General features: G+C 35.8%; 1 protein-coding gene across 2 annotated transcripts; it reads right to left on the bottom strand.

Moving 5' to 3' along the window:
- Window positions 1-1,507: 1,507 nt before the first annotated feature.
- On the bottom strand, window positions 1,508-20,728 carry LOC123513995 (ornithine decarboxylase-like). Of its 2 annotated transcripts, none has more exons than XM_045271530.1 (11): window positions 20,487-20,728; window positions 11,708-11,850; window positions 10,904-11,089; window positions 8,757-8,853; window positions 8,274-8,350; window positions 7,790-7,962; window positions 6,579-6,777; window positions 5,623-5,775; window positions 4,950-5,141; window positions 3,279-3,490; window positions 1,508-2,713 (listed from the first exon to the last, which is right to left on the bottom strand). In XM_045271530.1, the coding sequence occupies exons 3-11, from the start codon at window positions 10,994-10,996 to the stop codon at window positions 2,491-2,493; spliced, it is 1,419 nt and encodes a 472-aa protein (XP_045127465.1). In that variant the 5' UTR covers window positions 10,997-11,089; window positions 11,708-11,850; window positions 20,487-20,728; the 3' UTR covers window positions 1,508-2,490. The 2 variants fall into 2 exon arrangements, with proteins under 2 accessions (XP_045127465.1, XP_045127466.1); XM_045271531.1 differs by lacking the exon at window positions 20,487-20,728 and adding an exon at window positions 13,012-13,510.
- Window positions 20,729-24,922: the final 4,194 nt, after the last annotated feature.

Genomic DNA, 24,922 nt, shown 5'->3' with positions numbered 1-24,922 from the left:
CCTCCACCATTCAATTTTTTTTTTTTTTTTTTTGGCTATAGCCTATAGTGCCTGTAGGTATAGTAAGTATACCTGAAGAGTATGGGAAGTGCTAACCAGCTTCTACCCATTACCGTCGCAGGCAAATTTATTCATAGTGGTATCCATATTAGTGATATCACCACTCAAGAACATCTTTGGTGTAAGGCAACCTGGGTATTATGGTGACATGTATCTTTAAACCACTCGACAAATGATAGTTTCATGACAGCACATGGTGGGATTCAAACCTACGAACGGACGTCTGCCCGATCTCACGCTCACCACCTTATCCAATATGCCACTGCCTCCCCTTTCCCTCAAGTCAAAAAAGGAATTTACACATGCAACATTGAGGTGCTTTTTAATGTCAAAAATATTTGTGAATGAATAGTAGATGACACTATACTAAACACTATTAATTTCACTCTATACACTAGTATACCATCTTTTGCATTCTTTGTTCTATATTGTATCCAAGGACGGTGCTGGGCTGAAGACCTAACTTAACCATTTCCCCGTTCTATAAAGTGGCAATGAGATTCATAGTGTGAATAAACTTACGAGATAGCTTGATTTGTGGAATAGGCACCAAGCATAGTTCATTCATAGATTCTAAATCCAGCACTTACCTGGCCAGTGTGGTAGTCTTGTCTGGGATCTGTACTATAACATAAATTTCTTGTGTATGAGTATACTTGTAAAGTTCTACAGCAGGAATTCTCAAACTGGGGTTCATGAACCCTCCAATGATTCACAAAATTATTTTCAGGGATACTTTGATGGCTGATCTAATAGCATCCTTTGTGATAACACTGCATATTGAGCTAGTGTCAGTCACTAAATTAACATTCCATGGTTAGTTACATGGTTAATCTAATATTCTTTGCAGCACCATTGCATATTGAGTTAATGTTAGTCACTAAGTCAACGATGTTTGATGTGCAATTACTAGAGGTTCAGGCAGAAGGTCTTATCACTAAAGGGATTCTTCATGAGAAAAAAGTTGAGAACACCTGTTCTATAGTATGGTGTGAGCAATGAAGAAAGCCCCAACATCCTACTTACTCACTGTGGGTAGCAGTGGTGGCAGCTGATGTTCATTTTAGGTCATTTTTGGGTCAGAAGCATCTCATTATGTTTCCAACTCTCTTCTTAAGTAAGTTAGCTGCTGCAGAGTGAAATCCTGACATATAGCCAGATCCTTGAATGAAGTTATAAGAATATGCTGTTTGCCATACATGTATGGTAAAGTGATGTCTACAATTAACTGATGAAAATTCAGAGGTTCCTGAAATAAAAACAAAAATGCACTAAACAAAAACAGTAAAATTAACATAAAATAAACAAATGTGTGCCCAATTGGTAAAAAGTACATCAATATCAAGCACTTACTAAAACATTGAAGCCCCACAATCTCTTCACACACCTTATTTCAAATTCCTAGTTTAAAATCACTTGAAAATGGGTGCAAATACAAACCACAACCTAAATTTAATATATTTAATTTGCCAATCTAATTAAATAGTACTGCTAAGCAGTACCGTAAGCTAGGCATTGATACACATTGCCATGGGGTTACAAGTTCCAGAAGAAAACCTTTGATATCATTAAGCTGGAAGTGGAGCCAAATGGATATGTCAATACTGGAAGATGATCTGCAATTACATGATCTAATCACTTCGGATCTTTTTGTTGTTTTTACACAGCCTGAATAAGGTAGACTACAGGATCAATCTAAAACTCCTGAAGATGTTCTATAAGCAGTAATGTATAAGCTGTCTATTAAGTACTGCCAGGAGCCATCACCTAATGTTCTAGAACTTCAAAAAAATTTTCATTCACAAATGTTATTCCTGCAACCACAGATGGAAAACAAAATGTAGCATGGATTTGAATATTCTTAAATCACACTAAATTGAAATAATTTACAATAAAATACTGTGATGTTTGCTCTGGCAATACACAAAATTTAAACAACAAAATATACTGACTGAATGATCTCCTGTAAAAGTTTACGTTGCATGTTTCCCAAAACCAGATCCTAAGCAGAGCAAAATTTTCAACAAACTAAACTTTTCACGATGAGTTATCAAATACACCTAAGTTAAGAAAGGCTTTTCAGTACAAGTTAAAGTAATGCAAGTTATCCATCATGAATAAATAATGTCAAACTTAGATGTTAGTAAAATTTGCATGCAAGCAACTGTTATAATCACAATAACCACTGCAGATGTTTCTTCTTGTGTCAACTTATCTAAATGTACAAGGAACAAGGTTCTGATGTCAACAAGATTTTATATACTAACCTCAATTTTTGTTGTTAAATAAGAGCCAACAAATTTATAAGACATACTCATAATGGAGCAAACTTGCATAACAGACTTGTACGTCATTTCTTGATAACCACCTTGAAAAGCTGCATACATAAAAATATCCCTCTGCTTTTCTACAATTCTGGCTAGTTGATCCTTACATTTCACCGATGCCAAAGAGTGACAGTTGTGCCATATGGTCTTCCATGGTAACAGAGCCCAAGGTGTTGGCAGCACAAATATAGGGAGTGGCAGCATTCTTTGTCACTGCCAATGACCCATCCATCTTATGTTGATCTTTGGCTAAGAAAGGTTTTTCATTCTCAACCTCAACTGATGCCAAGGAAAAACTGCAACCAAGATGTTCTTCCAAGTACAACCTATCAAAGACAATTAGCTGTTTTAAGCGATAAACTCTTCTACTTTCTGAAAATGAAATCTAAATTACAATAAAAAAGGAATAAGATTAAGTTAGCTCATACAATTATAAAAGGAAATACACTAAATCCTAGCTGCAAGTAAACTAGACACATCATATCATATGATGTCCTGAGGAATGTTGTAGAAAATCACGAACATGATAGCCATGTTCCATAATAATGTTGCTTAACAAGTTAACAGGATAAATATGTTACACAAAAATGTAGCTTGACAAGTTGTAGCAAAATCAATACTGTTAAAAATGAATATATGAACATGCCTTTGCTTGTAATGATTTATGTGGATAATCATTTTAGTCTGAAAAGACAATGATATTTCAGTAACTTTGTGGTGATGCACTATGTTGTGAGAAAGGAGATTGTGAATTACTATAAATCAGTATGGTATTATATCTTAATTAACTCCCTAAAATTAATTATTGAAAGTCCTTGATAGAAGTTAATGATAACAATCATGATTAATCTTATATTTTTGCCTGAAAATAATACACCACAGTTAGCTTACCATGTATGATGAGGAACAACAACAAAGACTTTCGGAACAGGAAAGCCATTGAAGGTTCCAGCAGCAACAAGAGTGTAGGCACCCATCTCAGGCCACACCAGCCACTCTCCACAAGGCAGCCTAGGAAGACTGATCTCTGATGCTATTTGGTCTATACCATCACAGGTTGGTCCCCAAACAGAGCATGGCACATGAGTTTCTTCATCATGTTTCTGCAACAAGTAGATTGACTGGTTACAAAAACCATCTCTTGTTTTCAAATGAACTATACTTTATACTAGTAAGTGCATGTGACCTAAACAGTATCAAAGAAGGGTTGTCATAGAAAATGGTGAATGCTTCCACAATATGGATGAAAACACATAACAGTAAACTCAATTTCATACACCAATATCAAGCAAGGGACAATTTTTTTTTGTACTTTTATCATTGATGAATAATGCATTACTTCTAAGTTCTTATAATTACTAGGACAAATGCTGATTTGTGAACAAATTGAATATTTAAGTCCTGCCATTGTTGTTGGCATATTATGTAGAAGGTGGAGCAAGGAGGGAGTATGTGGGAATGCCATTACTGTCTATATATACAGATGCTTTAACATGCTCTGTTTAAATCTTCGTAAAAAATTATCCAAGTAGGAGTTTTCACCAAGCTATATATATACTAACTAGCTACATGTATGTTCATAGAAGAATGCAAATATATATACTCTAGTAAAACTAAATTGTATTGACCCGTAGGGCTAGGCCTATAATCTGTGCGACGCTGCCATATCTCTCATTACTTCAAGGAAAACAAAATAACTGTTCTTTATTTTAATGCATGACTTCGCTAAAAAAAAATATGTGATGGACAAGACAAGAAGATGCCATAGATAAATCAAATATAGTTAAGGTGCTGGTTATAAAAGTGAAAATGAGGCTGATAATTTACCAAATATTAACTATTATGTCCTCTCGAGATACCCAGTATAATATAATGACTGGGGAAAAGAAACGCTGATAAGGTTGTGATGCTTTGTGGTGTATATCTTGTTTGCACTAGGACAAAACCTCTTCACTGTGATACCAGCTGCATCTGCTATCCTCTTCCTCGCTTGATTTATTGGTAAAAGTGGTCCTTGCAAGCTTTATTTATTAATTCTGTAGACAAACTTCTTGGTTTGGCTGTACAACACATAGACGAGGATGCGTCAGTGTATCCTTCCATAGTGGCGACCAAATGAGAAGCAAGTCGATTTGCACCTGCGTGGTGACCTGACTCCTCCCCCTTCCCCCAGGGGAAATCCCGCCTCGGGTCGTCTGGCAACGTCGCCCGTCCTGACATGCCACATCGTCATACATATTTATGAAATACCTTCATTTGATTTGGTATATAACACTTATTTGTATCACCTGCTATTTAATGAAATAGTCAGAATATTCTCAGAACGCCGCTTGTTGATAATACAGTGATTAAAGAACCTCGAGTGGTATAGGCTGAATGTTTTGGTTGGAAATCTGGCAGAATGGCAAACAACACCTTACGGGTCAGTACAATTTAGTTTTACTATAGTGTATGTGAGATACTTAGCTAGATACATGTAAGGCCTGGTTATCATTACAATTCCACTTCAAAACAATGATGTATAACCTATTTCTTCCACATGTATCAGATTAATAGAAATACCTCAAGCAAAACAGCACGGCATTTCATGTCTTCATAGAGAATGCCATTAAAGGATCCATAGACCCCATCATTGATGTAGTACATGATGGACTCCAGTGACCCATTGGCATCATTAACTTCCCTCTTTGCAATGATGCTTGTTGCCAGGGTGAAGGCAGAGGCCACTACATAACGACCTGGTTCTGCAATGATCTAAGAGAGATAATATTTTACTAGTATTTTCAATAACAAAATGGGCATCAAATGAAAAGTTGAAACATATGCTTCTACATGTGGACCAGTGTTACAGGTCTAAAAATTTTTATAACTTTGTTAAAGTACCAGCTATATTTTGCTACTGACTTCATTTTGTAATCTCTGAATTGAGAGAGAGAGAGAGAGAGAGAGAGAGAGAGAGAGAGAGAGAGAGAGAGAGAGAGAGAGAGAGAGAGAGAGAGAGAGAGAGAGAGAGAGAGAGAGAGAGAGAGAGAGAGAGAGAGAGCAATTCATTACCAAGGAACAAACCATAATCAGAGCCTATCCATTACCATCATCTACTTGTCCAGCTTTAATTTCCATCTGTTTAACAAAATCTTTAAAAGATGTCATTATATTAGGATAGGTCTACATAAATAAATATCAGAAACACAGCAAGCTGACTAGACAATTTCAGAGTACACTGACTTTATATTACCTCAACACCACAACCTTCTGGGAAGAACATATCCAAGGCTCTATTGATGGGCTCGGCAAATTCATCAAGACAAGAGCTGGTTGATCCAGGAAAACCACCGCCAATATCCAACAAGTAAGGACTGAATCCAAGATCCACAGCTTTTTCAAAGACCTGGAAGGAAAATCAGTAATAATGTAAATAATAGCTGACATTAACGAGGTTTCTTAACCCCTTCTACACGAGGATGCATATTTTATGTCTTCAGAGCACTCTTGACATATCTGAGGGCATGTATACTGAGTTGTAGCTGTGTTCTGCTAAGATGGTGTGCTTTTTTCTCCAGATACTGTATGAGATCTTTCAGAATGTAGATCAATAATTTTATTATGTTTATTTTTTATGGAACCAATAGATTAGTTTACCATAAAAATAAAAATTTTGTCATTTGTGATTTTCAGAAAAAGGCAAAGAACAGGCAAACTAATTATTTTTCTCTAATATTTACATAGGCTTACATAATGTCCCAGTATGAAAAATCACTTACTATTATCAGTCTTATTTCTGGAGAGAGAGAGAGAGAGAGAGAGAGAGAGAGAGAGAGAGAGAGAGAGAGAGAGAGAGAGAGAGAGAGAGAGAGAGAATATCTGGTCAGGTATCCCCCATCCCAGATACAGTGCCAAGAGCCGTTTTCTATTACCCGGAATGAAGAGGTTAGTGCCATTTTTCCTATTCAGAAGCTATTTTGGCATGAGTGGAGATATGAAATTTCTAGTTTAGAATTACAGTAGGAACAGAATGAGGATGTTAAAAGTAGAAGAGGGGAATAATTATCATACATATATTAAACAAATTTTCTTTAAAAATGTAGATAAGATTTACCTACTTGCAAAAATGTCACAAAAAAGCTTCCAATATTCCTAAAAACAATCTATTAGCTACTTAAAATAAAAATCAAATCATTCTGATAAACTAACCATTTTAGATGAAGCAATTGCTCGGTAGAACACAGAAGGATCACGGCAACCTGAGCCAACATGAAAAGACACTCCAACTACATTCAATCCAAGATCGTGAGCAGCAACCATAAGTGCTTCTGCATCTTCAGGAAACACTCCAAACTTTACGCCTAAGTGACACAGTGCATCACTGTCAACACGAATTCGGATAACAAGTCTGAAAATTAAGAAATTGTAAATGTAACAATGGAGAAATGGACAACTTAAAAAATATCACACATAAAATCAATATCCACATAATTGACCAAACAAGACCACAAAAATAGATAAAGCAAACTTGGGACTGACCACATTACAAGAAAACAGTTGGACTATTCTGACCAGAAGGAAAAAATTATGAAAGGAATGACAAATGAATCTTATTAGAGGATGGAGTTTTGTGGTAATTATTAGATGAGATACACTGGCAAGATCAAATTCAGAGAGAGAGAGAGAGAGAGAGAGAGAGAGAGAGAGAGAGAGAGAGAGAGAGAGAGAGAGAGAGAGAGAGAGAGAGAGAGAGAGAGAGAGAGAGAGAGAGAGAGAGAGAGAATTAACAAAGTAGTAGTACACTCAACCCTCGAAACAACGGACAAATGCGTGCATGACCCTGTCCGTAGATTGCAAAAGTCCGTTCTTTGCAAAAGTAAGTAAACAACTGTATAAAATGTACATAAAATACTGTGTAATCATTAAGAAATCATTCAAGCAGTATTACAAAGCATTAAGTACAACAATAACCTGAAATAGATGACATGAACATGGTCAGTTTAATGAATATTAATGCTGTTGGTTGAAAACGCATGGACTGAAGATAAAACATGGCGGCCAACAGCTGATGACGCGACCAACCCGCCACCTACTGGACAATAATTTGCCGGGAACGGACAATCGCACGCATTTTAATATTCGTCCGTAGATTAAACCGGACTCTAGAATTTGTCCGTAGTTTCCGAAATCCGTTGATGGGAGGTCCGTTGTTTCGAGGGTCGAGTGTAGTAGTAGTACCAAATGCACTTTATAGATATAAGACATGAAATCTGAGACTAGGAAAGAAGTTGGCCAAGGTAAAGATGAATGACTCACAAATGAATGATAAAACTTCATTCAGACACTGGCACATTTGAGAAATTATTGCGCTTTTTTTATTTCTTTAGGAAACACTGACTATAAAGAGTTACTGCACTTACTTTGCATCAGGATAGTAAGCCTTGATCTTGTGAAGTTCAGTCTCATTGTCAAAGGTCATAAGTGGGACTTGCAATTTAGCTGCCAGACGCAGGTGGGAGGCTGGCTTGCAGGGGTTGGCATAGATGATACGGGACTGGTCAACTCCCAGCTCAAGGATCTTTTGAATTTCAGTCTGAGAAAAGATTTACAAATACATATGCAGTCAGTGTAAACAATAAAACTAGTAATGTCCTTAACGAGCCATTAATCAAAATAAATAACATAAAGGCTCACTACATTGAGAGTAAGATTGATTTTCTAAAGGTAAACTAGAAATCAAAGGAACTAAATTATCACAAAACTACAAATGTGAATAATATACAAAAACATTATTGCTAGTTGATTTTGTCACTTTTAAGTATCAAATTGTTTGTTACTTTTTCTTTTTATCAAATGCAAAACTTCAAATCAAAATAAAAATCCTAGACAAACTCTGTTCCATACCTTGGATGCACAATCAAAACCAATTCCTAAAGCAGCAAGAATTTCCAGAACAGTTGGGTGGTCATTACACTTCATAGCTGTTGAGAGAATAGAATCATACATTTAGGAAAATAATAATGCATCATCAAAATATAATTTGATCCCCTAAACATTAGATCTATGGATTCAAAAATATAACTATGGGATATATAAATGGAGTGTTCTGGCCTTGGGAAAAAAAAAAAAAAAAAAATTCAATTAAAACAAATTAAAAATCCATGCCACATGCAAAATTTACTGATTTATGCTTTTTAATCTATCAAGGAATACTACAAGCAATGTACTTTTTGAAGCTTGCTGCTTCATGGCAAAATTTAATGCCAGAATGATATTGAATTAAGAATGAAACAGCAGCAAAACACCATTAAGGAAATAGTTCCTTAAAGGCTCCTTCAACAAATCAACTTTTGTAATATGAAAGCTTCACAGACTGAAATAACTCACCATAAAAAGGCTTCACTCGAGGCAGCTTCAACTTCCACACCTTGATCTTCTGAACAATATCTCCAACATCTAGTATATAAAAGGGGTCTTCCTGTTCCTGTAGATAATCAGTTTATCTATTTAATACTCAACTTCTACTGTGCAAGGAAAAGTTTCCATATTGCATGAAAAAAACATAGCATAAAAAAAAAAAAAAGTCTCCATCCTATCATAAATACAGGATGTTAGACAAGTTTCTGCAGATATAGTAAGAAGTAAAAGTAGAGGTGGAAAATGTTACATGTACATATGCATTTTGAGGTGTTTTGCCAGGTTTTGAAATTAAAAGTATGACCTGATAATAGATGCAACAACTCAGCACATGCATGCAAGATATTTGTGAGTTATTCAATCATGATTTCTACAGCTTACAGTATTCCATAACAAGATGAGCCATAATTATGGACACATACTTACAGATAAACATTGCATATGGATAGCAACTTGAAATTACCAATAAGTATACAGTGGTACATTGTGGTTCAAATGCCTTTCAATTTGAACATCTCCCAATCTGAATACATTTAGTGAACAATTTTTGTTTTCCAATTCGAACTTGGCATGTGATTCAAACGTAAACAAATCATTGCAGACGACACTACTCTATTAATCAGATTCTGATTCTTATTCTGATAATTAATGTGCAGGGCACCAGTTCTGGTGAATAACACTCATATATAAAAGTTGGTTGGTGGGGGAGGGGGTGCCCAGGTCTGGATTGGAGGGAAGTGAATCAAGTGTATGTGTTTATGTTGGGGTGTTGTGCTGCTAAGTGAGAGTCTACTGTGTCGTTTTCTAAAATATGTTGTGGAAGCCTGTTCCTGTCAGACTTTAGTCACACTTGCCCTCTTTTGCTGCTGTGCACACTTCTCTTTGTTATTCTTAATGTTTTTGCCATATTTTCTTGAAATTAGCCCTCATTATGGCTTACAAGAAAAGGAAAAGTGATAGTGCAAGTGGCGGTAAGATTGGAAATGAAGAAGGAAATTATATGAAAACACATGAGTGAAGTTCCATGTTTCTGACCTGGCCTTAAAAGTATGAAATGACCAAGTATACAATTTGTACATTTCTAAAATGTAAATGTGGCTAAAGGAGTGTTTAGTAAATTAAAACAAAAAGTCTGAAATTTTTGAAAAAGCTGAACAATAAGGTACAGTTTATTTTGATAAATGAAATGAAGAATGAAAATGTAAACGATATAGAGCAGGCAATGGAAAGTTCATCAAAGGATGAGGAAGAAGGGGAAGAATTTTCAAGTGATGAGGTCCATAAAATGTGCGGCATGTGGAGTATGCTGCAGATATTTATTGTAAAGCATCATCCTCACCAGACTGTGAGCAACAGTGGTGAATCTTATGAATGACAATGTTATGCCTCACTTTTAGAAACTTCTCCAAAACAAAAGGAGACAATCACTCTGGATAGCTTTCTTTTGGAGAGAGGAGAGAAAAAAAAAAAAAAAAAAGTGAAAAACCTTACAAGAGACCAAAGTGAGAAGAAACACATGAGAGACAAGAATAAAAAATTGAGTTGCCCTCTGTTCTTACGGAGGGGGATTTGCCATACAGTCAGTAATCATCCTTCACCCCTCTGCCACCATCTAGCTGTGCCAGCAACTACTATCTAATGCATGTGTCAACAATATATCTGGTCAACGAGTGATCTGCACTTAGGGCACATCATAAACACATAAAAATACAAGAAAAATTACAGTATGAGAATTTTGTGGCCTGGAAAAGATTAATTGATTTTACATTAGTTTCAATGGGATAAATTGCTTCCTAATTCAAACATTCTCAATTCGAACATCCAAAGAGAATCAATTAAACTTGAATCACAAGGTGGCACTGTAACACTGTGTGTAGTCACATTTCCCCAGGCAAGAAGTGCAGATTAGTGCAATTCAGAATAAATTAGCTGACTGTCAGTCAGTTTTCCATATTGAGAGAGAGAGAGAGAGAGAGAGAGAGAGAGAGAGAGAGAGAGAGAGAGAGAGAGAGAGAGAGAGAGAGAGAGAGAGAAATAATAATAAAAATAATCTGAAGAATGTGGACATGGACTTTTTTACATTTTCTCAAGAGTGAATGTTCTCACTATATACTCACCAGCTCTTTGGTCTTCTCCTTGATGACATCCATGACAGTCTCCTCATTCAGGATATGGGCAGACCCAGCAAAAAAATTACACTCCAGCTTCATGCTTGTAGATTTTAGATGGAATAATTTTTTTGGATCAGTAATTTAAATGGCTTTCTTTTGGTTCTTGTAACCTCCACGGAAATGTGTATCAGCCTGGAAGAAATAGTTGTGGTCTTATTGACAGCATTCGAGAATTTCTTAATATGATGCACTCTAACACTAATATCAATATAAATGATTATTAATAAATCTTCAACTTTTCTCATTTTGGAAAGAAGCTTTCATTCTGTATAATACATTCTATCTACAATTCATAATGCAAAATTATAGAATTACAGAATTGGAGAGAGAGAGAGAGAGAGAGAGAGAGAGAGAGAGAGAGAGAGAGAGAGAGAGAGAGAGAGAGAGAGAGAGAGAGAGAGAATGGAATATAGGGTCTTCAGGTGAACAGGTGTTGAATACAAAATGTTATGGGCATTAACTTGAACTTCTATCTTTTACAATGACTGGCTACACAAAATGCACAGCAATGTAATGGATAGGGATAATGGATATATCTTGATTTCTAAGAAGGCAAAGGAAACAAGGGACCAATTTTATCACTATTCCAAACACATGGAATACAGTGGTGGTGTTCCATCCATCACAGCCATGGACTTCACAGGAATCTACATCTTATGTATGTTTCTATTGATAATCACCCCACACACAATCCAACTGATGTACACACCACCCTGTATCACATGTAGGCTGCTTATAAAGGATCTTTACCTTAGTTACGGTCTGCTGAGCCTCACAGTGGAGACTAAGAGCAAACCTCAGTACCACGGTGGCAAACCGTTAAGTGTAAACCTCCAGTTGCCTCCGTAGAGTGTGAAGGTGCACTGGTCCAGACGGGATCCCGAGTATCGTCCCTGCATGGTGGGAAAATAAATTATCATATAATACATCCGTGTCATGGTGATAGGACAAAAAATATTTATTTTTTCATAATTAATTTCTCCAGCATTCATTCCTTACTTTGCAAAAATTTAAATACATATAATACATATAAACAAGTCACTAGTCTAGAAGTCACATTACATAACAAATCTTCATGTTATACGAATAATCTGATATCATACCATCACACACAAGCACACATCACCAAATCTTAATTGCACCCACGCTGATACTTAAAATCAGATTAACTAAATATTTTTTGAAGTTTTTCATGTTTGCATTAGCATCAAGGTAGGAATTTTTCTATAAAAATATATAATTTATTCATTTCATTTAAACATGATTTTCTTATTCAATCATTTTCATATCTGAAAATTTTTTTTGTATTAGTCCTTGTTAGTTTGCACTACTAATTGTTTGGGTGTTATGAAACCATTTTAGTATATCAAATTTGGCCAAAGTTAAATGAACTCATAGTTGAATACACGTTACCCAACATGAGTTTTGCACATAAAAACCATGTCAGTAAGACTAATACTTTCATCATATCTGCTTTTGGTAAAGTATATAAATGACTAATTTACCTAAAAACAATTAAGCTCAACAAACTTCATAATTACAACTTTTGTTATTATCACCAAAATGATGTTTTCTTTTCCTTTTTTTTTTTTTTTTGTGTGTGTGTGTGTGTGTGTGTGTGTGTGTGTGTGTGTGTGTGTGTGTGTGTGTATTTGAACACTTGTAAGAGATGGCAAACGTTCACAAATGTTTGATTTGAATCAAACCAACCCTCATTAGCATAATATCTAAAATAATAGACTGAACTCAAGTACTAGTACAACTCGTCTGAACCTCATGCCTTGTCACTTCTATCAATAGTACATTTCAAATTTGATAAGCTATAGTGTAGACAACAAAAATTGATAAGGCAGGTAATAACAATAACTACGTAATATATTAAGTACTAACAACAGCAACAACAATAATATAAACAGTAATGTCACAAAAAAAAAAAAAAATGGTGTGCCTATCAAACATTATCGGGGCTGGAGACGGTTCAGTGTATTGCTGATCCAACCCATGATTAGCGAGTGACAAAAACTTGACACGGCCAAACTTAGCGTTTAACTTACCTAGATTTTTATTCCATTTATCAAGAACACGCCATACAGGGTAGGCGTGCTTTCCCAATAATTGTCAGTAGCCCTTGGAACAGCCTGACATTTGTGCCTCCATTGTTAGCGCTGGAATTATAGCCGTTGACGCGACCCTTCAAGACGTCTGCGGCGTTACGCTATCACAATGCTTCCCGCAGCCTCCAGTGTCAACACTATTACTGGCAAATGGCAATGGCAATGCGTCTGTCTTATCTCTGGGAGGATGTAAGGCGGCGGAGAGCGGTGGCGGTAGTGATGGAGCCTGATCAAAGCACTTCACTTTTAGCCTCTTCCAGTGTGGACCTGGGTACCGCCCAATACCTGGCTGGGGGTGAGCCCACTCCACACGTGCTGTGGGCCACCAGGCTTACGAAGTCAAACACTGAAGAAGACCTTTATGTTGGCAGAATCAAACGACAGACGCAGCAACACACCAAGATACTTCTTCAACGTCAGGGCCGCAGCAGAATTGAGCATGTGTGACAGGCGCTGGGTAACCCACACGAGTGTTGCCAATTGCCGCGATATTACTTAACCATGAGCAGGACAGCAACTGATAAGATCTTGAAGATATCAATGATTATTCATGGTCATGCCTTTCAATATACTTTTGCATAATCAAAAGCCAAACAACAATAGGCGAGTTTTTCTATTTGTCACAGCACTATAGCTGGCACCTGAGCCGCCAGTAATCAATACCATGGCGCGAGCCACGAAGACTGCTCACCGCTCACTCTGCACCTCGCCGGGTTATCATGCAGTCACCCTGGCCTACACTGATTAATAACTTATCCATTCAGTCTGCAATATGATTAGAACTAAATATGTGTTAATCTCTCTCTCTCTCTCTCTCTCTCTCTCTCTCTCTCTCTCTCTCTCTCTCTCTCACACACACACACACACACACACACACACACACACACACATACATATATATATATATATATATATATATATATATATATATATATATATATATATATATATATATATATATATATATATATATATATATATATATATACACACACACACACACACATAATATTCCACTGAGACTAACTAAAATAGGTGGATATAGGTAGCTGTAATTGACATTGAAATGGTGGGAGTAAAGGCTTAGGATTGAAATGTTCAGATATGGAAAGGTAAATTATACATGTTGCTATAGTAATGCTTTAAGTTTGGCATTGTGAGTTTCCCTTCATTAATGTTTTACTTTTCTCTGCTTTAACAAATTAGGTGTCACCCACTTTAATTAACAATCAATAATTTGATTACTATTCCTTTGAAATACACCATTTTGTTGATATATATATATATATATATATATATATATATATATATATATATATATATATATATATATATGGCAATACATATGTGTATTGTTTGTCTGGCAAACAGGGACACTGGTGAGATCAATCATGTGATGAAGAATACCAGGATTGTTCTCAATTCTATGAGAAATACAGAAAAATTTTCAAACTTCTTTCTGCTACAAAATGCACACATCCCAAACGATCATTATACAGTCACATTGACATATCTAAGAGATCATGTTGCTTCATCAACAACAAAGTCACCTCAGCATGCCTTTATTATGAGTGTTAGTGTGTTTTCTAACCTGTCATGGTCTGTGCTGTCAGTGCAATCACAAACATTATGGCTGCCAGCTTTGGAGATGAAACTTCATTATGGGGGTAACTGTGTGGCGTCAGCCTGTCACTCACACCCCCCAACAGACCAGATGGACTACATGGAAATCCTCATCACTACCACTACCACAAACTTTAGTGACTTGGCTGCTGTGTAGATGATATGAAGTAACATCAACAGGATATCAATAGTGTGAGTGTTCATCAATTATGTATGTAAACAATTTCTCAGTGACTTTTTCTTTAATCAACAATAAGCACTCATCAGTCGCATTTACAAACAAAGGGTTGCCGAGTTGCAATTGCTATTTTACTGTACAACTGAGTATTTTTGATAGTCTGAGAATATCTCATTTCAGTACTATTATCTTAACCCAGTTGGAACAATAGTCTTTTCTGCCAATGATCTCGTTAAAATTAACATGGACCAAGGCATGTATTTGACTAATACTTCTGGGATATTGTTATAATAGGACTGTGTAATTTGAAAATGACAAACGTAGTACTACAGACAAATGCACACAATACAAAAGCCATATGCAGAGAAAATGACAATAAATGATAATGATCGGCACCTCAGTGGGCCTTTCTTACTTCCAATTTTTGTTAACTTATGCCAGTTGCCTCCTACATAAAAAAATAATAAATAAATAAATAAATAAGTAAAAATAACATGTATGTACAGGCAACCCCTGCTTAACGAGAGTTCACACAACGAAATTTCGCTACAACGAAGGTTTCATTTTACTACCATCTGCTCGTTTAACGAACACCAAACTCGCTTTAACGAAGTTTTATCCAGGTAATTTTTTCCAAGTCTGAAAGGCCCGCTATATCATGCAAGCCGACAGGCTTTTGAATACACCAGCGCCTCTCGTGGACAACATGCGCACCACTCACTACCCCTGTTCAAAACAATAACAGCATCAGAATCAGCTCGTATTCCCTTGCTCAAGTTACTACAAAAACGCCCTGCAATGTCGTCTACCATTGCTAAGGAGACCAGGAAGTCTCTTACTCTTGAAGTGAAGCTGAATATTATTCACAGACACAAGAGGCGAGAAAACTAATAGCATTGCTTGCCACCATCTACTGTCTCTACTATTTTCAAGTCCGCAGACTCTATTAAGAAGGCTGGTGAGACCATATCTTCCTTGCAAGCTAAAAGAACCGCCTGAAGTCGTGACTACAATGGATAAAATGGAAAGCCTTGTGGAAATGTGGTACATAAGTTTTGTATGTGATACAATGATGCACCCTTTGTTTACATTCCACAGGCTGCCGGTTAGTCTTTCCCGTTTCACTCTCCCTCCCTTCATAAATTTAAGATCATCAACATTATAAAGTTACGTATATATATACATTAGTATACATTATAATGACTTAAATTAAACTGCCTAAATGTTTAACTTCATAATTTTTACTTTCATTAAACCTATCACTGTACTATGATGCATTCTCGCTTTGCTTACTCTCAATGGAAGTTCAAGTCAGGGGTTAAACTTGTTATAATCGGTTCACTTAACGAAGTTTCACTTAACGAATGTTTTTTTAAGAATGTAACCCCTTCGTTAAGCGGGGGTTGCCTGTATTTTACAACACAACATCAATAGTTAGTAATAACTTTTCTATGTGGTGAAATCTGGCCTTTCAAAGTACTATACACAAACTCTGTCCACCACAGACAGACATCTCCCACACCGGCTCAAGTCTCTGCCTCTTAAAAATATTTCAGATTTAGTCGCTTCTTCCTACTCAGGATCACATAAAATGCAATGATTCGTTAAATTAATTTCATACCTTTTGTAATTGGCCAGTAACAAATGTGACATATACACACACTAACAAACTGACTTTCACCAGGAAAAATCAGTGCCTACTTATCCATCAGACAGGTGTGTCACTTTCAAGCATCGTTACGGGATTGAATGAGCTAATTAAAGAGAAAAAATATATATACATATACATATATTAAAAAATTACTGTCAGAATTATAAATAATTTCAAATGGGAATTAATTCCTCAAACCATAAAGTGTATATGATGAAAAAAGCTACAATCAAACTGGTATAAGAGAAAAGAAAAGTAACCATATTAGCTATCTAAAATATCCAGAAAACTTAACAGATTCAACATAAAAAAAAATTATATCTATCTATCTATCTATCTATCTATCTATCTATCTATATATATATATATATATATATATATATATATATATATATATATATATATATATATATATATATATATATATATATATATATATCCCATGGAAAGATGCATCTGTTTGTCATACCACGACTGGGAAGATATGTGATCTAAATAAAATTAATCATTCCTGTGTAAAAAAGAAAAGTTGACATTTCAATTTTTGGCATTCAAAACGATGTAAGAATAACAGATAACATGCTACAGGTTTGGGATAAAATTTGCCCACAAGAAGGTGTTAAGACTAGCCACTTCACAAAAAATCAGCCAGAATTGTGAAACATTCCCATCTACACACTACACTATCGAGAATCAGTGAAAAGGCCTTCCTACATTGGCTGCAGGACAACCTGCTTACTGCTGACTTTCAGTTCACTTATAAGAAGTCACAGCACTGAGCTGTGTGTGTAGACCATCAAGCACGTAATAGGCTACTATACCAGCAAGGGATCACCAGTCTACCTGTGCTTCCTTGATGCAAGCAAGGCCTTTGACAGGGTGAACTACTGGATGCTGTTCACCAAACTGTATACCCATGGGCACCAGGTCACCTGGTGAACTTACTCGTGCTGTGGTACACCGAACAAGACTTCAGGGTAAGGAAGGACAGCTCTCTGTCAAGCAGCCAATGGTATCAGACAGGGCAATATTTTGTCACCACACTTCTTTAACATATACCCGAGTGGTTCCCTGGCAGGGTCTGGTGTTGGTTGTCCATGATCACTGTATCAACTCGCTGAACTATGTGGACAACATGGTCCTCACGGCTCTGTTGGGTGATTCAATTCAGAACCTGATAGCAAGATGCAAGGCATATGCCAGGAAGCATGGCATCATGTTCAACACCACCAAGATGGAATGCAATGTCGTTCCACCCAAAAACCCAGCTACTCCTGAATAATAAACATTACAGTTGGTGGACAGTGACTCAAAAGATGATCTGGATGTCAAGAAATAGCTCAACAAGACCACAGCTGTAGCAACCACTATTCTGAGGAGGTTTTCCTTCTGTACTAGGGAGGTGAAGCTGGAGCTGTTCAGGAGTTACTGTTACAGCATATGCTGTAACTCCCTGTGGACCAGATACATTGTCTCTTCTATACAAAGGCTTCGTGTCTGTCACAAGGACATCCTCATGGCTCGGTGGTTTAGGCCCTCAGAGACATTTGTTTCTAACATCAAATTTCTGGCTGTCATTTGGAGGCGCTCAGTATCTAGTTTACACCTGAGGACGGAACAATTGTGGAACTCTGTAGTCATCACAATCACACCAGAGTAGTGCCTACATCCTGGGGGTGATACACCAGAAATGGCTTCACCTCGTGATGGCACACCCTCAATAATGAGCTGCCCTCCACTGCTAAGTTGTATTTCTTTTGTGTATATGTGTACATCTGTATATGTTCTTTATTTAGTGTTTGTGTATGGGTATATCTTTATAAGTGTAATGTCCACATATCTGCATGTCTACATAATATTGTGTATGTATTGTTTTTTTATTTCTTTTTCATACAAGTATATCTGTATATGTGTGGATGGATGTAGGTACATAAGTATGTGTGTGCATGTACATACATGTGTGTATAGAGGGTGAAGAAAAGTCACAGGAAAACCATTTCAGCTTGTTGTGACATTTCAGGACACACACAATCCCATTTTCAAACACACAGCAAAACATGTGTACAAATGAGTGGGAACATGATGCCCTCTATCAAGAAGACTCCAGGACAAGAGAGGTCTTGAATGCAAAACTTGCTCTTATGTTATGTAAAACATCTTATTACAAATAAAAAAAAAAACTATATCCCTAATCATTCTTAGAAGAGAATGAAATTTTTTTTTATGTAAACTAATAGTTGTAAAAAAAACAATACCTTAGAAAAGTTAAAAACAAAAGAGCCTAAAGCACAGAAACAAAGATATGACATGTTAAGACTATGAAAAAAGCAGTTCATTGGATGGACGATTCTTGACTGTTAAGGTTAGGCTTCAATTCATAAATGCATAACAATTCAGCAATTCTCAACTTAGTTACTGTCCCAGCTTTGTATAAAATTTTAAAGTCCTGTTCCATAAAAATATGACCTAACTCACTTGAATGGTTTCTAATGACAGAACAACCTGGAGCTGAGATATGTTTGCCAGTTGTAAAAGAAATGCCCTTGTGCTCACACATACATAATTTTAAGTTTGGGCAAGTTGAGCCAATATATATATCCAATCTTACAATTATGTTTGAGTATATGGAATCTGGTAGCCTATCCTTATATCTAAACAGACCCAATCATATTTGTGTTAACAAAAATAAATCTAAAATTTAAGTCTGGATAAAGTTTGTATAACAAAGTAGTCAAATCCTTCCTAGTATGATAGCTGATATGACCCTGGAAAGGTAATCTGAGGTACCTAACTGGCTTATCATCAATTCTTTTGTCTCTGTTGCTAAACTTGCAGCACATAACTGTTTTACATGTTTTTCAAGTAATGCTGGTGGATGTAAAATATTCTTTTAACCTGTTGATCTCTTTATCAAAGTTAATCCAGGAGCTACATAGACAAGAGGCCCAATTCAGTAAAGTTATAATTGAGTTGATTTTATAAATGTTGGGAAAAAAGTATGTATAGTTAAGTCATAAGACTAAAAGTTTTCTTCCTATAGACATCAGTGATTACACCATGTTCACTCTTCATTAACACACCCAAAAAAGGAAGGCAACTATTTTTTCCCACTCTACACTGCTACATTGATATTATTATGTTGTAAGTTTAAAAAAGTAGTTAGTAGTAGTAGTAGTAGTAGTAGTAGTAGTAGTAGTAGTAGTAGTAGTAGTAGTAGTAGAAGAAGAAGAAGAAGAAGAAGAAGAAGAAGAAGAAGAAGAAGAAGAAGAAGAAGAGAGAAGAGGTGGTGGTAGTAGTAGTAGTAGTAGTAGTAGTAGTAGTAGTAGTAGTAGTAGTTGTTGTTGTTTACTCACCTGGTTAGCCACCCTTAGCTCCCAGCTCAGAAAAATACAATGAAGAGTAGGAAAAAGGTAGCTAGGAAAATGGGTACGCCAGTCAACTTTAGATGTAGATTACTGGATGATTGTAACAAACTGTGAGTGGACTGGAATGTGTACCCATTGAAACTGTTCAGAAATGCAGGATATATCATTATGCAGCAAACAGCAGCACATGTGTGTATGCATATTACTCCACAAATTTGTACAGAATGTCATCTAAATGCTGTACTTCCTTTCACAAAACACCTCATAGGAACTCCTTATGGGTGACAACTTGCAGTCACACTTGTCATATAATGTGTGACAGTGAAAACAAAATCACATACCAAAAAGTTGACACCTTACTGATTTCATAACCACTCGCCACCACCTAACCTAACATCACAGCCACGCACACTATCCGAACTCTGGGTCTGTACAACGACACAGGAAACAGACACAACGATGAGGAGCAAACCCCCACCAATAATGACCCAAAACACCCAGGTCTCCATGAGTAATACTGGGGCGGCGATGTAAACTTTCCTTCAGCGTAACACACCAACGCCCATCCCCAAACTGAACACTCCTTGAGCCACTTTACCTGGACTGACGACCGAGGCTGTCTTATTGAAGAAATTTTGGAGGTTGGATTAGCCCTTGAGGACATAGAATGAGGCACATGGAGGAGCCCCGGGAAGAAGCAACTACCGTCCTCTTACACGTTCAGCAGCCGAGTGAGTGAGACTGAGGGAGGCTCTTGCTCTCCCACTCCTGTTCCTGTTATATAAAATGTTTTTTTCTCTCTATCCCGCTCAAATTTTTAATTGAAATGATTATCTAGTACTAACTATGAATGCCACGAAAGATTTATTACTAATGAAAGCAATATTTATGAACTAGATTCTTGGCGGATAAGTGTGATACGGTTGTCGCGGAGGAGTACATACCAGAGCGGGGTGTTTAAATGTTTATAGCAGCAATAACTCCTTGTACAGTATAATAGTACACAAGTGTTCGGACCTCCACTGAGTTCTCCATCTTCTGCCGACTACTGATGGCTGGCGGTGGTAAAAGATGTTAGGAAAAAAGGCTTCACTGTTGTTTTCATGATTAATAGTAGCTAATACAGTAGTAAAAAAAAAAAGTTTCAATAATAGGGGGAAATGGATTATCTCTCTCTATTCATCACTCTTATGATCGAATTGCTCTCTGGATGGAATTATCTTTTCAATACCAGTCATCCAGTACAGTCACTAACACCCTGCAAACATCGTTAAAAGGTCCATTACTATACTTCTTTGTATTCTTATTTATCTTGCTTATATCCATTTCTATCAGGGATCGCAGGCTGTTTCTTATTAACCTTTTTCCACCTTTTTCTGTCTTCTGTATCCTGTTCCATCAATCTTTTTTTTCCACTGTATGTCATTTGTTATATCATCCTTCCATCTTCCTCTTCCATTCGCCTCCATGGTTTTCTCCTCGCGTGACATGACTATTGACTAAACCACTGAACTTTTTTTGGTACTTTCTTGGAAACTTTCGCTGCTTAAGGTGGCGTCACACTACCACTTTTCCGTCAACTTTTTCTGTCAACTTGTGAAGACTGTCAACTTTTGTCGAGCAGCTCATCTTGTCCAGTTGCTACTTGAAAGTTTTGCCTTGAGCGTCAGAGTCCCAGAGAAATGAACCACTTTTCACTGCTAAACCAAATATATATATATATATATATATATATATATATATATATATATATATATATATATATATATATATACACACACATATATATATATATATATATATATATATATATATATATATATATATATATATATATATATATATATATATATATATATATATATATATATATATATATATATATATATATATATATATATAGGAATCAAATAGATTATATAACTATAAATAAGAGATTCAGAAACGCGATTCAGTATGCTAAAACATACCCTGGAGCAGATTGTGAAAGCGACCAAAACCCAGTGGTGGCAATAGTTAATTTAAGATTAAAAATCATAAAGAAAAGAAAAAGGGAACCAATAATGAATTTAAACGAATTGAGAAAAGATGACATAAGAAAACGTTATAATGTAGCAGTAAAGAATAGATATGAAGAACTTGTAGATGAAAGTGACATGGATGGGGATGACTTGGAAAGGAAATGGACTTGTTTACAAAAAGCATATGTAGAAGTGGATAAGGAAATAATACCAAAGAAAGAAAGGCGTGCAAGACAAAAATGGATGACAGATGATATTCTGGATTTAATGGAAGAAAGAAGGAAGTTCAAACATAGAAATGTATTAAGATATAGAGAAATAAACAGAGAAATAAAGATCAGATGTTCTGCTGAAAAAAAAAAGCGATGGATAAATGCACAGTGCGATGAAATAGAAGAGCTAGCAAATAGGGATACTCAGATGATGTATGAAAGAGTGAAAGAACTCACTGGAAGAAGGTTGCGTACGGGGGAGGTAATAATGAAGAAGAATGGCGAGATGGCAATGGAAAAACAGGAAGTACTTGAAAGATGGCAAGAGTACATACAGGAATTGTTCTGGGATGAGAGGCCAGAGCAGTTAGAGCTGGGTGTAGAAATGACTGGACCGGATATCAGGGAAGATGAAGTGGAGAAGGCAATGGGAAGAATGAAAGGAGGAAAGGCAGTTGGGGAAGATGGTGTGGCAATAGAGATGCTGCGTGCTCTCGATAATTTTAGTACGAAAAACATCACAAGAATTGCAAATAAAATATACAAAAGTGGCGAACTCAGTGAGGATATGTACCAATCAGTATTTATAACCATACCAAAGAAACCTGGAACTTTAGAGTGCAATAAACATAGAACTATAAGTATAATGAGTCAAGTATTAAAATTAATTTTAAGAATTGTGCTAGAAAGAATAAGAAGTAAGATAAAAAGGAAGATAGCTGAAGAACAATATGGCTTTGTGGAAGGAAAAGGAACGAGAAACGCGATTTTCATATTAAGAATGTTAAGTGAAAGAAGTATAGAGATGCAAAAAGATATGTATTTATGTTTCATAGATTATGAGAAAGCATTTGACAGAGTTAAACATGAAGATCTTATGGAAATATTAAAGGGAATAGGAGTAGATGGAAAAGATCTAAGGATGATATACAAACTATATTGGAACCAGAAGGTGGCGTTAAGAGTGGGAACAGACCAAAGTGATTGGATGGACATTAGAAGAGGAGTAAGACGGGTGTGTTCTTTCTCAAGATCTGTTTTCTCTATACAGTGAGATGATAACGAGATCAATAGAAGATAAAGAAGGTTTTGTTATTGGTGGAAGAAATATGAATAATTTAAGATATGCAGTTGATATAGTTCTGATTGCAGACTCACAGGAGAAACTATAGGATATTTTGATAACAGTGAAGGAGGCAAGTGAAGAAAAAGATCTAACAATTAATACAGATAAAATAGAGTTGATGGTTATCAGTAAGAAGATACAGGTTCCAGGTGTAGTGTAAGAGTGAATGAGAAGATCATAGAGCAGGTAAGAAGATTCTGCTACCTGGGAAGCTTCATTACAGAAGATGGAAGATGTGTAGAAGAAATCAAAAGAAGAAAATGTGAGGCAAAGAATGCTTTTCAGAAAATGAGAAATATTCTTACTAACTGCCACATATCAGCAAAAACAAGACAAGAGCAGTTAAAACATATATATGGTCAGTGTTACTGTATGGAACAGAAGCCTGGACATTGAATAAAAGAATGGAGAAGAAGATGCATTTGAAATGTGGTGTTGGAGAAGGCTCTTGAAAATATCCTGGACAGAGAGAATATCGAATGAAGAAGTATTAAGAAGATTGGATTGTGATAGAGAAATAATGGTAAAGATAAGAGCAAGACAGATGAGGTTCTTAGGATATGTTATGAGAAGAGGAAAGATAGAAGACCTAAGCTTAACAGGGAGAATCCCAGGTTGTAGAGCAAGAGGCAGACAAAGGGAGAAATACATGGATGGAATAACAAGAACAGTTGGAGATGAAAGGAAAGCTGCACAAATACTACAAATGACAAGAGACAGAGAAATGTGGCAGTCCATGGTCACCAACGTTTGCATGGGCACGGCACATAGATAAGATATAAGATATATATATATATATATATATATATATATATATATATATATATATATATATATATATATATATATATATATATTTACATCTACTTATCAAGAATCTATTAATTTAAGATTGTATTATCATTCCAATTAACAAGAAACTAGATTTTATTATAAAAGTGTTGATTAGAAACCATAGATCTTAATTTGACTAAAATTTGACGCCAGAGGAAAACGGTGCGTTTCGTCTGACTCATGACGACGGAAAGAGTTGACAGAACAGTAAAAAAAAAAAAATAAATAAATAAATATATATATATATATATATATATATATATATATATATATATATATATATATATATATATATATATATATATATATATATATATATATATATATATATATATATATATATATATATATATATATATATATATATATATATATATATATATATATATATATATATATATATATATATATATATATATATATATATATATATATATATATATATAAAACAATAAGGATAAGAAAAAAAAAAAACGGAAATCGTCGAAGACGACGGAAAAAGTGCTAGTGTTACGTCCGCCTTTAATTATCCTTCCGATGTAACCACGTACTTCTCTTGGATCTTCACACATCCACTTCACCATCTCGCGTCCCCGCCATCTCCAGTCCTCGTTCTTGGGTCTTCATATTGGCCATGAATCTGCCCTATAAAATCATGGCTATAGTCCCGTTATATTTTCTTAACCCCTTCAGTACTGGGACGCATTCTTACCATGAGTTTTGCGTAGGATTAGACCATTATATTGACATTAAAAAGGGTCTATGGAGGCCAGGGTCTTCCCCATTTTAATCTCCCGACATAAGTTTCTGAAGCTGCATAAAATCACCAAACAGTAAGCAG

The sequence above is a fragment of the Portunus trituberculatus genome, chromosome 37 (assembly GCF_017591435.1).
Source record: "Portunus trituberculatus isolate SZX2019 chromosome 37, ASM1759143v1, whole genome shotgun sequence".
NCBI lineage: Eukaryota > Metazoa > Arthropoda > Malacostraca > Decapoda > Portunidae > Portunus > Portunus trituberculatus.
Note: the sequence above shows the minus strand (reverse complement) of the source record. Positions and strands in the feature narration are given on the sequence as shown.

What these genes read in the sequence shown, in the direction of transcription:
- LOC123513995 (XM_045271530.1), bottom strand. Translation starts at nt 10,996, where the DNA reads ATGAAGCTGGAGTGTAATTTTTTTGCTGGGTCTGCCCATATCCTGAAT. An exon ending in AGGAGAAGACCAAAGAGCTG is followed by an intron (nt 8,854 to 10,903) that starts GTGAGTATATAG and finishes GATTATCTACAG; the next exon opens with GAACAGGAAGACCCCTTTTA. An exon ending in GCCGTGCTGTTTTGCTTGAG is followed by an intron (nt 3,491 to 4,949) that starts GTATTTCTATTA and finishes TACTTGTTGCAG; the next exon opens with AAACATGATGAAGAAACTCA.